Source organism: Xiphophorus hellerii, chromosome 23, assembly GCF_003331165.1.
Source record: "Xiphophorus hellerii strain 12219 chromosome 23, Xiphophorus_hellerii-4.1, whole genome shotgun sequence".
Lineage (NCBI taxonomy): Eukaryota > Metazoa > Chordata > Actinopteri > Cyprinodontiformes > Poeciliidae > Xiphophorus > Xiphophorus hellerii.
In genome coordinates, this window is record NC_045694.1 from 604,620 (window position 1) to 622,386 (window position 17,767).

The 17,767-nt window shown below is 51.7% G+C and overlaps 3 protein-coding genes across 3 annotated transcripts in view; 1 reads left to right on the forward strand and 2 right to left on the reverse strand.

Moving 5' to 3' along the window:
- Nucleotides 1-17,767, forward strand: part of LOC116714596 (alpha-1,3-mannosyl-glycoprotein 4-beta-N-acetylglucosaminyltransferase B) — a 776,799-nt gene that overhangs the window by 559,852 nt on the left and 199,180 nt on the right. The window lies entirely within an intron of this gene.
- On the reverse strand, nt 243-9,740 carry tbc1d9b (TBC1 domain family member 9b). Its single transcript, XM_032555227.1, is given in 23 exon segments — nt 243-1,382; nt 1,453-1,544; nt 1,622-1,666; nt 1,752-1,805; nt 2,316-2,384; nt 2,966-3,031; nt 3,117-3,357; nt 3,428-3,496; nt 3,565-3,663; nt 3,754-3,883; nt 4,618-4,700; nt 4,769-4,971; nt 5,133-5,250; nt 6,161-6,375; nt 6,452-6,602; nt 6,673-6,741; nt 6,744-7,076; nt 7,699-7,906; nt 7,985-8,243; nt 8,318-8,549; nt 8,617-8,735; nt 8,817-8,927; nt 9,623-9,740. Coding segments are annotated over 23 exon segments (3,669 nt in total). The 3' UTR covers nt 243-797.
- On the reverse strand, nt 10,773-17,318 carry rnf130 (ring finger protein 130). Its single transcript, XM_032555274.1, has 9 exons — nt 16,618-17,318; nt 15,786-16,069; nt 14,632-14,823; nt 14,090-14,334; nt 13,569-13,640; nt 13,388-13,470; nt 13,181-13,277; nt 12,919-13,105; nt 10,773-12,237 (listed from the first exon to the last, which is right to left on the reverse strand). The coding sequence occupies exons 2-9, from the start codon at nt 16,042-16,044 to the stop codon at nt 12,125-12,127; spliced, it is 1,248 nt and encodes a 415-aa protein (XP_032411165.1). The 5' UTR covers nt 16,045-16,069; nt 16,618-17,318; the 3' UTR covers nt 10,773-12,124.

A 17,767-nucleotide genomic window follows, 5' to 3' on the forward strand; every position in this document is an offset into this window, starting at 1 on the left:
TGGGTTAAACCGGAACCGGTTCTGTTGGGTTCAGCCATTAAGTGGTGGAAACCGAATCAGTTGTACGGCAGCCGGTGAGGTTTTATTTTCTTCTTTTGTTTGAAATACATCATCATCTCCTATCTGACGCTGTTTGTACCTTCTGCTGTCCGCATGTTACTAACACAGGTACGCCCCCTAGAGGGCGCTGCACTCCCTCTGTGCTCACATTTTCAACATAAACACCACAGAAGAAGCGGGTTTTCATTTTTATTTGAACAGATCAATAACTGATTAATGCAACAGATTTAAAAGCAGACAGATAAACAGATAAAAATACTGTGATGTCACTCTGGACAGGAAGTAAACGGGGAACAAAAACAACAGCTACAAAATAAAAGCTTGAATGAACACTGAACTTGTTTGTTGTTTTCAGCCATTATTTTTTTTTAAATTCACGAAAACAAGGACATAAACCAACTTCCTGTGATGACATCACTACAGAGTCATGTGACAAACAGGATGTATATACACCTGTTCACCTGCAGCAGACCGGCGAACCAATCAGAGATCAATAAACACCAGCTAAGCTTTTGCTGTGAAACACCCACAGGAAGTCACATGATGATGTCATAGCTCAGTCTGACCAGTCAGAGTGATTTGACATCATCAGTAATGCTCCAATCAGAGTCAAACAGACACAGGAAATGCAGGTGACCAATCAGGAGGAGGGAGAATTGAGTGGTGAGCTAACCAGGTAACTAAGTGACCAGGTAACCAGGTAACCAGATGATCAGGTGATCAGATGATCAGGTGAGTCAGGAGGACTGCTGGCTGAGTTCGTGGTCGGAGGCGGAGCTTATCTGGCGCTCGACGGCCCGCTGGGCCTTACAGGCAGCCATTTTGGCCTGGATGTCCATCTTCCTCTCAAAATACTCGACCAGCGCCGGTTCTGTCAACAGTGAGGCCAGCACTTGCTCAAAGGTGATTGACCAATCAGCATCCAGCGCGCTTCCCCGCCTCTCCTCGCCGCTGACCAGCACCGTGTCGTCGGCGATGTCCTCGCACTGCAGCGAGCCGGAGCTCACCACCGAGAACGACGACACCGACGTGTCGTCCTTCGTCTCCTCGTCAGATGGAGGCGCCGGCGGCTCCAGCTGGGCGTCGGCCAGAGCCCGGCACACCTGAGCGTCGGTCGAGGTTCCCTTGCCGGGCCCCTCCTCCCCCGGCGGGACGGGAGGCGGGGCCTCGGCCTTCTTGGCGCCGTTGCCAAACTTCTTGCCGACCTCTCCGATGCGCAGCAGGAGGCTGGCCACAGTGGCGATGGCGTGGTACAGCTGCTGCTCGCTCGGCTCCTCGCTGAACATGTTGTACAGCGTCTTACAAAGCTCGATGAACTGCTCCTGTTCACAGGTACACAGGTAAACACACCTGGATGGCCTCACCTGGGAGCTAAGCAGCACCTGGACTCACCTGGTTCATCCTGGGCAAATCCTTGATGGTTTCCCTCTTGGGCTCCTTCTCCTTGGCCCACATCCTCAGGTAGTACCTGTAGTCCTTCACCTCTGACACAAGCCAGGAAACTCAGGTAAAGACAGCAGGTGTTGACACCATCAACGCTCAGGAGGAGGCGGGGCATTACCTTTCTTCTCCTCACCATCTTCTCCTCCATTCTTCGGTTCTTCACCTGTTCAGGTGAAAACTTCATCATCATCATCATCATCATCATCATCAGGAAGGCTAACAAACATTGTTCAAAAACCAGAACAAACCTGATGTCACTTCCTGCTGCCGCACAGAATCCAGATCAGACAGGAAGGAGGATTCTGGAAGGAGACACGATGGAGAGGAGGAGGAAGAGGAGGACAGGGTTAGGAGGAAGAAGAAGAGGAAGAGGAGGACAGGGTTAGGAGGAAGAAGAGGAGGAAGAGGAGGACAGGGTTAGGAGGAAGAAGAGGAGGAAGAGGAGGACAGGGTTAGGAGGAAGAAGAGGAGGAAGAGGAGGACAGGGTTAGGAGGAGGAAGAGGAGGAAGAGGAGGACAGGGTTAGGAGGAAGAAGAGGAGGACAGGGTTAGGAGGAAGAAGAGGAGGAAGAGGAGGACAGGATTAGGAGGAAGAAGAGGAGGAAGAGGAGGAAGAGGAGGACAGGGTTAGGAGGAAGAAGAGGAGGAAGAGGAGGACAGGGTTAGGAGGAAGAAGAGGAGGAAGAGGAGGACAGGGTTAGGAGGAAGAAGAGTCGGTGTTAGTCAGAGCTCAGTGGCAGCAGGAAGAGGAGACAAAAGGAGCAGGTGTAGGACAGGTACCTCTTCATCTGTGTGTGTGTGTGTGTGTGTACCTTGTAGTTTGTCCTCAGTAAAGAAGTGTGTGGCCTCCAGAGCAGACTCCGCCTCCTCAGCACACAGAGCTGGAACAGATGGACAGGTGAGACACTTTTCAACACCTGGAGGGGTCAGCCTGCAGGTTGACCTCTGGGGTAGCAGATAGAATCACCACTTACAGTTTAGCAGTTAGCTGCTAAGCTAGCGGGGTAACTAGCATGCTAGCGCCAAAATGCTAACATAGTAAAACAGTTATTTCAATCTGAAAACAAAGATGAAAACTTTATGGGAATCATATCGTTAACATTAACAATCTGAAATCAAATAAACTTTCCTGCTTCTTCCCTTCATGAGAACAAGATGAAGCCGCTGCACTGCAGTCACAATACTAATCCAGCTGAACATTAATTATTGATCCCAGGTCCAGAGACGGTTGCAGTCAAGGGTCAGAGGTCAAAGTTAAAGGGAAATGCTACATTTTTATTTAAATTATTATTGTTTTCAGGTCAAAGTTCTGGTCTGAGGCAGTCTGAGCATGCTCAGTGTGAGACCACCAACAGAACACCTGGGGACGCCAGGTGGAACCTCCAGTTAAAGTTCTGGTTCTGGTCAGTGCTCCTGGGTCGGATCAGAACCAGAGTGTCAGGTGAGCTGGTGGGGCTGATACCTGGCGGGAGGTGGAGCTTGTAGAGCAGCTTCAGCTTCTCCGTCATGTCGCCGTGGTACATCCCACCTGCAGAACCACAAACACAGTGAAACCGGGTCAGACAGAACCGACCCAGATGGAACCGCCTGTCTGCGGTCCGGAGCTGACTCACTGAGGCCGGTGCTGAACTCTTTGAAGTTGACCAGCCCGTCCTGGTTCTGGTCCAGCAGCCTGAAGAGCCGGGCCGACAGCGTGGGGGTGTGGCTTCCGCAGACCCAGGGGGACAGCGCCGAGAAGAGCTGGGCGAACTGGACCGGGTCGATCCGGTACTGCTCCAGGTAGGGCAGGCTGGGGTCGTGTCGCTGCGCCGCCGAGCTGCTGGAGCCCCAGTAGCAGCTAGTCATGTGCTTGGACTAGGACAGAGACAGGCAGGAGTCAGACCGAGAGGCCCTAAGGAGGACAGAACCTCAGGCGACCTCTGACCTTAAAGAGACAGTAAAGCTCCTCCAGCTCCTCGATGCTGAAGGCCAGCTCCGTCATCATCGCCCTCACCTGCAGAGACACACCTGTGAAGGGACCGACCTCGTCTCTGTGGGAGTAAATGTCCACACACCACCCACCACGCTCCGCTTCGCCGTGTCCTCCAGCGACTGAATGACCTTTAACCTCTGCTTAAAACGCATCTGCTCGATGACATCAGAGCGCAGGCTGCCAAACTTCTGCAAGGACAAGAAGTTTGATCCACCTGAGACCTTCCAGTCTGACCAGGTGACCACAGAGCTGCTAGCAGGAAGTGACATCACTCTGACCTCATAGGATGCCTTGATGAGGTCGAAGACGTCGATCTCCGGCGGAGGGTCGTCTCCGCTCGTCAGCAAGGCGTGCAGGTGGGGAGTGGGCGGAGCCACCGTCTGCTTGTTCACAACGTTATCCAGGTACCTGCAGGACAGGTGAGTTTACTATTGGAACGGACCAGTACGGACCGGACCAGTACGGACCGGACCCAGTACGGACCGGACCCAGTACGGAGCGGACCCAGTACGGACCGGACCAGTACGGAGCGGACCAGTACGGAGCGGACCCAGTACGGAGCGGACCAGTACGGAGCGGACCCAGTACGGACCGGACCCAGTACGGAGCGGACCAGTACGAAGCGGACCAGTACGGAGCGGACCCAGTACGGACCGGACCCAGTACGGAGCGGACCAGTACGGAGCGGACCAGTACGGAGCGGACCCAGTACGGAGCGGACCCAGTACGGACCGGACCAGTACGGAGCGGACCCAGTACGGACCGGACCCAGTACGGAGCGGACCAGTACGGAGCGGACCAGTACGGACCGGACCCAGTACGGACCGGACCCAGTACGGAGCGGACCAGTACGGACCGGACCAGTACGGACCGGACCCAGTACGGAGCGGACCAGTACGGAGCGGACCAGTACGGACAGGACCCAGTACGGACCGAACCCAGTACGGACCGGACCCAGTACGGAGCGGACCAGTACGAAGCGGACCAGTACGGACAGGACCCAGTACGGACCGAACCCTAACCTTCCATGACCGTTGTGAGATTTGCAAACATTCCTCAGTTTCTGATTTTGCTTCATTTTATTTTCTAGGTTAAACTTGGATGAACAGGAAATGGTCCGATGAGACAGGACGCCGTCCCACCTGCCCAGGACGGTCATGGCCTCGCCCTCGTCGCTGCAGACCAGCAGGGCGTCCATGTTGTCGTGAAGGACGGCCAGCGCCACCTGCAGACAGACGAGGTCGAAGGTCAAGGGTTCATCTGACCGGTAACCGGCGCCACGCGGCTCCGTACCTGGAAGATGACCTTGATGCCTTCGTAGAAGAAGCAGTCGACCAGCAGGACGGCGCTGTCGAACGGCATGACGGACAGGAAGAGGGTGAGGAACCAGGACAGGCTGATGGTGGTGATGACGCCCAGCGCCTGCATGTGGTCATAGAGCGGCGGCAGGAAGGCCCGGGTCAGCTCCTCAAACACGGCCTGGTCCACCAGCGCTCCTGAGGGGACAGACCATCAGGCGGCGCCCCCTGGAGGACACCGCCTGCAACTACGTCCAGGGGTCAGGTACAGGTCACAGAACCATGGATCACTCTCCATGGTTCTGTTCTAGACTGGGATCCAGAACTTCAACCCCTGACCTACGACCCGGTCCACTGACCTACGACCCGGGTGTTGTAGTAGTCGGGCAGCATGCGCTCGCACAGCGCCACCAGCAGCCAGAAGGCCTCCTCCTCGGTTCCGTACAGCAGCAGGACGGATGTAACGATGTTCATGGCCTGCAGGAGGCGACAAAGTTTCAGTTCAGTTTATTTTGGTAAATTATCAACATTAAACACAGAAAACGTTTTTTATGTAAGTGCATGTATTAATATACATATGCCTATATGTTGGATTCATAATAATCTTAAATAAAAAATGTTAAAAAATCCCCACAGAAAACAAAAACAATAATAACAACAAACTTCCGTTCATCCTCAGCTAAAGCATAAAATATCCTCTATAGACACAAACATGCATCTAAATACACACATTATTTACAAACATGATCACACAATGCAAAAATCTAATAACTGTATAGATTTGATCATTTTACATTTTAAAGCTCATTTAAAATCAACATTCAGTTTCAGTTTAACTGAAACATGTTTAGTTTTTACCTGAATCCTGATATTAACAAACTTCATAAATTATATTTATTCTCTCTTCATTTAAATCATTTCTCTACCATTAGGAAGTTTGTTCAGAGCTTTAAACATTATTTACAATATCTTTAAACTTTAAATAATTACTTATAATAAAGAGTTTATTCATGTTTTTACCTGCATTTCCTCAACAAGACAAATGAGGAAAAAATGAGAATTTATTAAATCTTTTATTTTAAACAATATTCCAGTTTTTACTTCTTCAGTTCAACATGAAGCTTTCAACCCACCAACAACGAGTCCATTGGTCCTGTTCCTAACCCTAACCCTTCCAGAACCGCTGGGTCAGAACCGCTGGGTCAGGAAGTTTCTCATGTTTGATGGATTTTGTTTTTTAACGTTAAAATTTAACGGAGCTGGAGATCAAAGTGAGATTTGACAAAAGGTTCTGTTTGGGTTTTGGGCCTGATCCCGGGTTCTGGGCCTGATCCGGGGTTCTGTTTGGGTTCTGGGCCCGATCCCGGGTTCTGTTTGGGTTCTGTACCTGGCAGTAGCCGATGTTGGGGTTGCGGTGGGCGTAGGCGGTCAGGACGCGGCGCAGCGCGGCGATGCCCGTCTCGTTCTGGAAGGCTCTGTGCTCGGGCATCGAGCGATGAAGGTCGCGCTCGATCTCCTCGGTAGCCAATGAGCAGAGGCCCGTGGCCTGCTCCACCAGGTCGCCATAGTAGCCAGGGTGGGAGGCCATCTCGTTCTGAGCGCCTGCACAGACGGGTGGAGGCGGGTGAGTGGAGACGGGGACAGGAAAGCGGAGACAGGAAGCGGAACGGAGACGGACCGGAGAACAGCAGCCACAGCTCCCCCCTCAGGCGCTCCGGGATCCCGTTCAGAACCAGCTCTCGGGTTCTGGAGGTTCTGTACATGCAGACGCCCCGGCCGAACTCGGAGAAGTGAATGTTCCACGCCTCCTCCTTCATCCGCTCCTTCATCTGCGGGACGGAGGACGGGTCAGCGTCTCCCCGGCACCCCGCCCCGCCCCGCCTCGGGAATCGTACTCACAGCTTTCGGGCCGAGGTCCTCCGGGCCGTCCTGCTGGAACAGCCGCAGCAGGCCCTGCTGGGCGGTGGGCAGGCCGCCGTGGTAATGGCGCCCCTCGTGGACGGAGTCGGATCCTGCGGATTGGGGGACGCCGGTGGAGCCCTGGGAACAGAGAGACATGAGACAGAACCAGAACCACAAGGTTCTGACAGCCAGGCCTGGCGTACCGAGGAGCCAATCAGAGACAGCGGGTTGGTGTCGCTCCACGAGCCGTCCGGCGTCCGCTGCAGGAAGTCTGAGATCCGCTGAACCAGGAAGTCCCTGTCTTTGAGGTTGGCGAACAGGAAGTTCATCTTATTCTTGGTGCTGATGGAGACGGGACACGGCAAGACGCTGCTGCTGTCCGCCTTCTCCACGATGGTCACCTGAAGAGCAGAGGATCATGGGTAAATTACAGGACAATCGTCTCCAAAAGCAAAGAGGCGTCCAGCTGCAGACAAAGATGGCTGAACATGCGAGACCAACAGTAATCCAGATGAAGGTTTGCTTTTTTCCAAAAAGACATTAGCCTTTTTTAAAATGGCCGCCATGGTTGTTTGAAAGAAAATTAGCGGTAGCTATTGCCAGTGGCTAGGTTCACTAACGACTAAATTAGAGTCTCGGCTATTAAACTGTTAAACACATAAAAATATTACTGCACGCTAATGCTAAACCTCTTTACACATAAAACCATTAGCGGAAGCTAACGCTAACCATTAAGTTGACCGTCTCTCATCTTCTCCTTCCTGTTGACTGACCTGAGACTCGCTAACAGCAAAGTCCTCAGTGTCTGATTTTATTTTAAGAGGCTCAAAATTGGAAATTCAAGTGGCAGATGGGAAATATGAACTGAGGGCGTAGCATGCTAATGTTTATCCCTGTACCCACGCCTTACAAATCTTCACAGTGACATGCTGTGAGGTCAAAACGATTCCATCAGAACATGTCATAACAGTTCTGCTGCAGTTGCAGGAAGGCTCGGCCCAGTTCTGCTGCTACTGGGCTCACCTCTCTGAGTGGGATGATGAGCTGGCACAGGTCCTCCTCTCTGCTGCTGAAGCAGATGTAGTTGTTGGAGATGAACAGCTGGCCCACCACGTGCATCTTGGCGAACGGCGTCCACAGCGTGCAGTCCGTGTGTCCGTCCAGCCGCTCGTCCTGCGTCAGCCGGAACATGGACCGGTACCGCTCGTTCTTGGCCCGGGCGTCGAAGTCCCTGCAGACAGAACGCGGCCGACGCGGTCAGAGCCGCGGCAGACACGTTTGGACACAGAGAAAACGGTCAGAGTGAGACCTCTTCAGGGCAGAGACGTTCTTCAGCGTCTTGCAGGCCTTGGGCAGCGAGCGGTCGGCAGCGAACGCCTCATTGTCCAGCAGCTGGCGCATGGCGATGTTGGCGAGCTGCTCCATCAGCTTGAAGGTGTCGTTGACGTTCAGGAACATGGAGAAGAAATGCTCGGCGTTCCGGGTGCTCACGCGGACGCTCTCCGGGAACACCAGGGTGGCGTTCTTCTCCAGCTGGGTCACCTCGGTCCACTGCACCACCAGCGTCACTGAGCGGATCGGACACACACGTCAGCAATCGCTGCGGACAAGTTAACGCAGACGTGCGATTGGCTGACGGTACCTTCCTTCCCCAGCAGGAAGGAGTAGAAGCACAGGTGGTTGATGGACAGGTAGAGCCAGCCCTGGCGCGGGACACGCCCCTTCCAGTAGCTGCAGGAGTAATAGTTCACCAGCTTCTCCTCCTCTGGCATCCCAAACAGCTTCCGCATCTTCAGCTCCGCCTCCAGGAACTTCCCGCTGTTCTCTTCCTGCTCCTCGCTCCGCTTCAGTCGGTTCTCCTCCGCGATGATGCCCTGCAGGAAGTGACATCACTAAGCAGACAGGAACACATCCCAGCAAGCCAAACCGGCGGAGACATACCGAGATCTTTCCTTTGACGAAGGTGATGACGTCTTCATCGTTGTCGAAGATGGAGATCGTCTGCAGCAGGTTGGATTCCAGGAAATCCCAGTGCTCCGTGATCTCCTTCCTCGACGAGCCTGCAAGATGAGATGGAAGGAAAAATCTGGAAAGATACCTGCATCCAGAATATTCCCAGTCCTCCCAGTCCTCCTGCTCACCACAGGCAATGTTCCAGTAGATCTGGGAGTCGGCGGTCTGCAGCAGGATCCTGTAGGGAGCCACCCTGGCACTGGAGTCCAGAACCACGTCCAGCGTTCCCACCAGAAGACCTGCAGAGACACCGAGGACCAGCAGACATCATCAGGACCAGCCGCTCTGCCAGCTACAGCTCCCCCTAGCGCAGATTAGACGGTACTACAACAACTTCTACCTTACGCTGAAGACATGCAACTCTACACATCGACCCCATGACCCCATGACCTCCATCCCTCGGTCCCTGAGTCAACATAGGAGACTAGAAAACGGTCCATAAGAAGCCGAGTGGTCTTGGTTCTGGACTGGTGGACAGGGACTGGTGGACAGACTCACCACCGCCTTGCAGGTTTGACCTCACAGGGTGAAACATAAATCACCTGTTGGGTTACCAGCTAAGCCCTCATGACGTTACTTCAAGCAGATCTGACGTCACCTCCCGTCTGGTCCGGTTCTGTCCTCTGAACCGGGTTTCTAGTTCTGCATCTAACGATCCGGAACCGTTCATGGTGTTGCCATGGAGATCCACCCAGGCTAACCGAACGAACCCCGGTTCTGCTGAGCATTACTGGAGGTTCTGTCAGAACCAGGTCCACCAGCGGAACCGAACCGGAGAACCGACACCCAACGGAACCAGTCGAACTGGACGGACCCCTTGACCCCCTCACCCAACCTGCTCAGAACCGAACCGAACCGAACCGAGTAGACCTCTATCAGCAGCCCCCTCCTCTGCTCCCTCAGACAGAACCGAACCGAACGGAACCGAACCTACCGGACAGCCCCCCTCCGCGGCCGTGCCCCCTCCTCCTCTGCAGGATGAAGAACGGGTTGGCCCGCTCCGAGACCCAAAGAGCCCCGGCCAGCAGAACCTCCTCCGGTTCGATCCACATGTCGGCCACTGCGCTGACCCAAAGACCCGGTAGACTCCGGACAGAATCCGGAACCAGGTTCTGTCTGGTCCTGGTTCTGGTACTGTTGTTTTCAGCGAGTCTGATGACTCTACATCACTTCCGGGTGTGACACGTTAGGCCACGCCTTCTACGTGCTGTACGACATGACGTCAACATGTTTATAACAGGAAAAAAACCGTAATCGTCCCAACTGAAATCTGAGAGACGTTGCTGCTCGTCTGAACTTCCACCAAATTATTTAGCATATTTATAAGTTTCTGGCTCAGCAGCAGGAATTTGCTGCATCAATCCCCAAATTTCGTTTGTGTCTCGGAATGCTGGAAAATAAGAGAAGAAATTTTAACCTGGCTGTAATCTGTGTTCATTTGTGCTTTGTTGATGAAACAATAACCTGTAAAAATAAATAACTGAGATAAATTATAGTCTAAAAAAGGACTCAAATGTTGCATAAATTATAATGAAAAATAATTTCACTGGAAAAACTGAGGGAAAAAAGATTTACAGAAAAAACATCTTGACAACTGGAAAAAAAAAAAAGATTATGCAGAAAAAAGTAGTACGTTCTGAAGAGTTCTTGAAGAAACCTTGGTGTTGCCTGCAGCTTGGTGTCCAATTTGGAACCGTTTCAATTTATTAAACCAATCATCCCTAATGTCAACCTTCAAAACATTGACTTAAAAATCCAACATGGCCGCTCCTCATGTCAACAATAGTAACTTTAATGGAAACATGTTTGACAAAAATCAATGTTTGCAACTCTACCCGTAACTTATTAAAAGTGGTGTTTGCATGTGGAGAGTAGAGCTTAAATCCACGTTTGTAGAGATGCTCTGAATGTTTTAGTTTGGTAAAAATCTGAAGTTATGGAAGTCAGAGTCTAAATCCAAAAGTTGCTCTTTGTCTCTCAGTGAACTGATTTTAATGTGAATGATTCTCCTGGGAAGTTGGGACGAATGAACGGAGCCATCCGGATCCAGAGTATCAGACTTCCAGAAAGACGGAGACAAACTGTAGAGTGAATGCAGCAGACGCTTTAATGACGTTTAATCAGACATGATGCTGCAGCAGTAACCACACAGAGGACCCCCACCACCATCATCATCATCAGAGACAGATGCAGACAGAGACATGGACGGACAGAGAGACGTGGACAGCAGCTCAGCGTCTCAGGACATTTTCAGGTCACTTATTACTGCTGAACCAATCGGAATATAGATTGTTTAATGCTGTTTATATACTGATTATTAGTATTAATACACGCTGAGTTATTCAGAATACAATTGAAAGCAGCAGTCCATCCCTGAAGGAAGCGTCCTCACCGGGATTCCCTGCTGGAACACCAGGAACATTTTAGAACAGGAAGGAATATGGCTCCTGGAGCCCCGCCCCTCTTCAAAGGCTCCACCCCTTCCAGCAGAACCCCGCCCCTCCTGAAGACTGAGCTCCACCCCCTCAGTCTGAGCCCCGCCAGGAACTCCAGGAACCTGATCTGTTCCTGGACTCTGTGAGCTTCCCTTCAGAGATAAAGATGTTCCAGAACCTGGACCACCTGAGGCTCTCTGAGATGTTCTGAAGGTTCTGCTCCATCACCATCCAGATTTGGGACAGTATCTGGTTCTGTTCCCCAAGATGACCGGGAAGGCGCTGATCCAGGTCCTAAAGCAGCAGAACCTTTGGAAGAGCCAGCAGAGAGAACCTAAATAACGCAGAACCTTTTCAGGAACTTTCCCATGAAACTGCAGGATTACTTGTCGCTCTCTCAGGAACGTTTGTAGGAACGATGTATCCAAAGGAAGGTTTCAGAGACGTTCCTGATCTCCGGATTCCTTGATCAAATTTTTGCAGAAACTGATCAGGTCTTGAGGAATTGATCCAGAAAAAAACAGTATCATTTTCAGAACCGAGGCTCAGCATTTCTGAAAGTTAGAACCTTTAAGCAAGAGACCCAAATCTCTTCAGGCACAAGAAAACATTCCCAGCGACTGCACTGGGAATCTTAACGACTTTACCGGAACGTTTTGGCTTTTCAGAGTTATTTAGCATCTAGAACACATGTGGGAACCTGAAAGAAACCCAAAGTTTTACATCCTGGTCATTTCCACAGACACTGAAAAGTGAGGGAGGGTTTCTGATCCAGAAACAGGAGAGGAGCTTTAAAGGAACAGGACCAAAGTTTGAAACCTTGGGATTGTCGGGAACGTCAGTAAAGTCTTTCTGTGGCTGAAGGCGGTCGCTATCCGACTTTCCAACCCCACATCCCAACAAGAACCCCCCCGGCAGGACTTTGCGGGTCCACGGCGGTTTTTCCGTCCATCGGCAGGGGGATTGGTGTCGGTGTGCGGTTGTAACCATGGTGACCGGTCTCAGGACTTGTTGTTGTCGTGGAGATCGAGCGACGCCTGGATGTCCGGCAGCTCCATCTCGCAGACGTTGCTCCGAGGAGACATGGAGTTCCTGTTGAAGAAGTGACCTCCACCTGCCGAGGCGGGAAACATCAAAGCACAGACGTCAGAACCAGAACCGGTACCAGGACCAGAACCAGAACCAGAACCAGAACCAGAACAAGAACCAGAACCAGGATCCAATTCAAGGTAACTCTGAGCAGAGCTGCAGCTCTGGAGGTAGACCGGGTCATCAGTACCTGAACAGGTAAACGGAGCAGCTCTTTAACTGGACCCATCGATAGACGTACCCGTTAGCATGCACTGCTAACAGGTGCATGCTAATCAACCAGGATCAAGTTTTGGTCCTAGTTCTTTGGCAGACGATTTAAAATCATTAAAAGTAGCTGTAAAGTTGTTGTACTTTTATACGTCAATGTGAGGTTGTTATGTTGTAATTTGGTGTAAAGTTGTGCTACTTCAGTTTAAAGTTTCTGAATTTAGTGTACGGATATTCGTCAGCCTAAAGTTCGTTGGTTAATGTAAAGATGTTGCTGTGTTGATCTACTGACTCAGTATTTAAATGGAGACATGTTGCCTTACTTCAGGGTGACATTGTTGCTCTGCTGTGAAGCTATTTTACTGTAAAACTCTACGTTTTGTGAAGCAGTCCACCAGCCAGTGCAAAGGTTTTTCTTTACTGTGAAGTTTTTGTACTCTGGAGTAAAGTTGAAGCCAGCTGATTGTGACGCTCTGCTCTTCTTCTGGGTTCTTACTGGTTACGGCCACGGTGATGTCAGCGGGCGTTCTGGGCGCGGTCTCAACATGGGGGGGACTGAGAGGCTCCAGGCTGATGGACGGCTGGTTCTGGTCACTCAGCGGCACCCTCTGGCTGCCGGATGTCTGACCGACTCCCAGACGCTCCACATCCAGAACCACAGTGTCCACGCAGGGCAGACTGGTCTAAGACAGAGGACAGATGGGACACAGTCATCCATCACACCTGTCCCCCAGCTGGTGATGTCAGCGATGACTCACCATGATGCCCAGGGCTTTGAGGATGTTGAGTTTGCACATGGGACAGGTGCAGTGTTCGTTCAGCCAAGGATCCACGCACACCTTATGGAAGACGTGTCTGCAGGAGACAGAGACACATTGAGACACGTTGAGACACGTTGGACAGCTCCAGTCAGAAAAGGCTTGGGGAACAGACTCCTTCAGGTGTGGACCCGGTTCTGGACTCACTTGCAGGGCAGAATCCGGACCACATCGTTGAGCTGGTACGCCTCGATGCACACGGCGCAGTGGTTGAAGTCCGGGTCCGTTTCCTTCAGGACAGACAGGAAAGACAGCCGTCAGTCAACAGAACCAGAACCGTTCTGTGCAGGTCCGATCTATGACTGATCATGTTGGTGTCTGAGTTTACCTTGTCTCCTTTCTTCACTGTCCTCGTCGTCAGCTTCCCGATGGCTTTCTTGGCTGCGTCTCCTAGGCGACGCTGGGGGACAGAGATGACAGACGTTAACGTCCAATCAGGACGAAGAATCCCTTGTTGAAGTGACACAAAGCTCCGCCCACGAACAATTAAAAACCAGTTTCTGCCCTGCAGTTTGTGTGGCTGTCCTCCATTAACATTCAAACCTCAGCTGGCGAAGATTGTTTGTTAGGAAAAAACAAAAACTACAAATCCCAGCATTCATAGACTCAGTAGCAGGAGAAGAAGAAGAGCGTTACATCACTGAAGATCATAGAAAACGTTTCTATCCACAACCTGCACCTGACTCCGCCCACCAGGACCTGCTGCCTTCAGGTGCTGTGTTTGGAGTCTCCACCTGGACCTGAACGCAGCATGCTAGCAGTCCAGCATCTAGCCTAGCTTAGCCTCATCTAGCTTAGCCTCATCTAGCCTAGCCTAGCTTAGCCTCGCTACCGCCTCAGCCGTCTCACCTGGCTGCGGTGGCGGCCGGCGCCGTAGCGGATCTTCTGGATGAAGTAGAAGACGAGCCAGGCGGAGGAGATGATCATGAGGACGATGAAGGAGACGGAGACGAAGACGAGCGATCCGCGGTTCAGGTTCCTGCTGGGACTACGGAAACCCAGAGAGGCCAGAACCGTCAGGTTCCGGTCCAGGTGGGCCAGGATCTCCTTCCCGTACGCCTCCGTGATCATCACTGCCACGATGTCGCCCGTACCTGCACACAGAACCAAACAGAACCCGGCCCGATTCTACTGATCAGAACCAGCCTACTACACCAGCCTCTCCTTCAGAACCAGGCAGGAGGTTTTGTGTGATTCGGTTTATTTTTGGTTCTGGATGCTGCGACCTTCGGGTCAGAACCGCCTCAGAGGTCAGAGAGAAATCCAACCGGTGGCTAAATTTACTCTGATCGATCACCAGGAAGGACACTCTGCAGGTTCTGACCCGGTTCAGAAAAGGTTCTGATCCAGTCCAGATCTGGGCGGTCAGTGTGTTCTGACCCGGTTCTAACCTTCGTGGCCCATCTTGACGGTCTTGTCAGTGGAGTTGTTGTAGACCAGAACCGCCGTGGCGTTGTAGGCGGCCGCCTTCAGGATCTTCTCCCTGAAGGTGCAGTTCCCTCGCTGCAGCAGCGCCACCCAGTGGACGCTGCGGGGCGGAACCAGGAAGCGGGTGTTTGGGTCGCAGCCCTGCCGGTCCACCACTGAGGAGACACCGTTACCATGGTTACTGCCTCCAAGATGGAGGTCCAGAGGTTTTTATTTATGAGGTAGACACATTTAAATGGCCAAACAGCCGGCAGAGGTAGAGGTGGTATCATGATCTGGGACACTTTAAGAACAAAGCAGCAGTCAGACGTCAGAACAAATCAACTCAGAGGAGCCCAGAACACGTCCGGACCGGTTCTGGTGCTGAGCTGACGGAATAAAAACATTCCTAGTTTAAATTGTGCTGGTTCTGACATCACTTCCTGTCTGTAACAACAACGCTCCCCCTGTTTAAAGGAGGAAACATTTCAGCTCCTGACTCCGTTTGCGTGATCAGGCGACCGGCAGGAGGAGCAGGGAGAGGAGGAGGATGAAGAGGAGGAGGATGAAGAGCAGGAGGATGAAGAGCAGTAGCAGGGGGAGGAGGGGGGATGAAGAGGAGCAGCAGGAGCAGCAGGAGCAGCTCCTTCAGCTCCTCCAGCTCCTCTCTGCAGTGTCCTTGCAGCGCCTGACTGTAATCTGACACTCCGGAGCAGAGAGACGCTCCGTCCTTCAGCAGCCAGAAAACCTCTGCAGTGTCTCGGCCGGACTCAGAGCCGCTGCATCCTCCGACTCCCCGACTAAACTCAGCTGCAGCTGCAGTAGCGATGGCGAGAAAAACTCACAGCTGCAGCAGAAGACTACAAGACAGTTGCCATGACAACAATCAGGTCCAGAGCTTAGTAGAGATTTTCTGACAAACGATTCAGATGTGAACGAGGTTAACGAGGTGAAACCAGCTTCCAGTTATTACTCCCAATCTTGAGGACCAGACTAAGACCTGGAACTTTTTCTGGCTGTCTTGTCGGGGCCAGACTAGATCCTGGATGTCCTTGTTTCTCCCTCTCGTCAGAACCAGACTAACACCTGGAACTCTTAGGCAGTGTCAGGTAGGTCATGTGACCTGTGACGCGAGTACCTCCATGATGCGGCGCCGGCGTGAGGACGATGCCCCGGGCGTCCATCTTGGGAGAGTCCTGCCCGTACGTCCCGTCCTCACTGCTCATCATGTGGACGGAGGACCCTCGGTCCATCACGGTGGCGTTCACCGTGGCGTCCTCGATGGAGTTCCTGTCAGCGCGTCCTGCTGCCGCAGAGCGGGCCTGGACCACGACCTGGACCAGAACCAGCACGAGGACGGCGAGGATTGGGAAGCAGGTCCAATGGTGCAGGTCCATGTCTGCCGGTCCGGTTACATGGAACCTGCCAGGAAGAAAAAACCCAAATGTCAGTGGGGCCAGACTAACACCTGGACCAAAAGTTTTATCACGATTATTTAGTAGTACTGTGATAACGACAAAAGTGGCGATAAGAACTATTTTTTTTTTTTTTTTAGGCAACTGTGTGTCACATGAACACAAGTAATGGTTTTGAAAATATTCCCATTTGTCTCTTTAGGAGGCCAATCACATGAATTAATGTGATAACTTTGTTTCCAAACTTATTTATTGATGCTTTTATTGAATAAACAGTAAAAAAACAGTAAAACTATTAATCCTGACAGTATGATAATAAATCAAACTTCTTATGAAAAAAAATTTATTACAATATATGATAAACGATACAATAAATGTCCAGCCGTCAGTGCATGTCCCACTGTGTCCAACCCTGTCTCTGTCCCTTAACACTAAATATTCCAACTTCTCATTTTTAAACATTTCCAGCTCACTGTCCACGTCCACGCTCCAGCTGTCCCTCTTTCTCCTGTCTGTCAGGTTGTTCTGATTGGACTTTCTTTAAATCTATCTTACCTTACAACGCCGCGCCTCTCAGTGTCTTCCAGATGTTTCCGTCTGTAGGTCTCCTGCTGAGGTTTTGTCCTTCTCCCTGGATGTCTTCCAGGTGTTCTCCGTGTCTCCTGTCTCCTCCAGATGTTATTTTTTAGATCCTGTTTGTTGGTTTCTGTCCCAGATTGTCCTCCAGATGCGGATGCCGCCTGTGGAAGGGCGCAGTAAACCCTGGGTTCAGACTGCCAGGTGAGACAGCTGTGAGGACATCAGGAGATGGGTCAGCCTGCGGAACAAAACCGGAACCTCATCTGGACCCTGGTTCCGGAAGCTCCTGCACTGAGAGCGCCTGGCTGTGTTCTGGACTCCGTCTGGTCCTTGTTCTGCAGTGAGCCCACCTCCGTCTCTACGGTGGCTGCTTCGGCCCGGTTCGTCTCTCTCCGCCGGACTCCCGGTGCTCCGGGCCAGGCCGGCTCCTCTCCGTCGATGGGGAACCTCTGCTGGTTCTGGTGGGTCGGATCGGACTGGCTATGGGGGTTCTGTTCGGCTCGGCTCCAGTAACAGCAGCTCGGTACCTCAGTTCTGACATCGACACACCGCGCAAGCGCAGAACATCAACAGGGGAGCGTCAGAGCGCGTGTGTGATTGTGTGATTCACCTTCTCTTGGAGATTTGGAGGAGATGTCGCGATAAAGGGCGAGATGTCAGCCAGCTGTTTGTGTCCTGATCAGATTTCTCATCGATTAGTGATCAGCGATCAGAAAGGGAAGAAGGACACCTACTGGACACCGACAGGAAGTGCAGCTTCAATTTGATTTAGTTTGTTTATAAAGTTAGAATTCACAACACGTCATCTGGCATAAAAAGCTTTAATTAATAATCCATTCCAGTCAATCATATTTTATCAATCAGTTCATCATGAATCTGCCACGACCGACTGGAGGTTCGGCAGAACTGAACCAGGAGAACCTGAGCAGGTGATGGCAGCATCATGCCAGCCGAGCTCCAATGGAGAGAAAAAGTCCAGCGGAGATCGGAGATGATATGTGGCAACAACATGGATGTTCATTCAACATTACTGCAGAGAATACAGAAATGACCAGGAGTTCATGAACCCGCTAACTTTTCAGCTGTTCATCATTAACGTGACATAAAAAGGTTCTAATGATGTTCA

Coding starts and splice junctions, on each gene's coding strand:
- rnf130 (XM_032555274.1), bottom strand. CDS start 16,044: ATGGACCTGCACCATTGGACCTGCTTCCCAATCCTCGCCGTCCTCGTG. Junction 14,335..14,631: donor CGTCAAGATGGGCCACGAAG/GTTAGAACCGGG, acceptor TTCTGTGTGCAG/GTACGGGCGACATCGTGGCA. Junction 13,106..13,180: donor TCAAAGCCCTGGGCATCATG/GTGAGTCATCGC, acceptor CCTCTGTCTTAG/ACCAGTCTGCCCTGCGTGGA.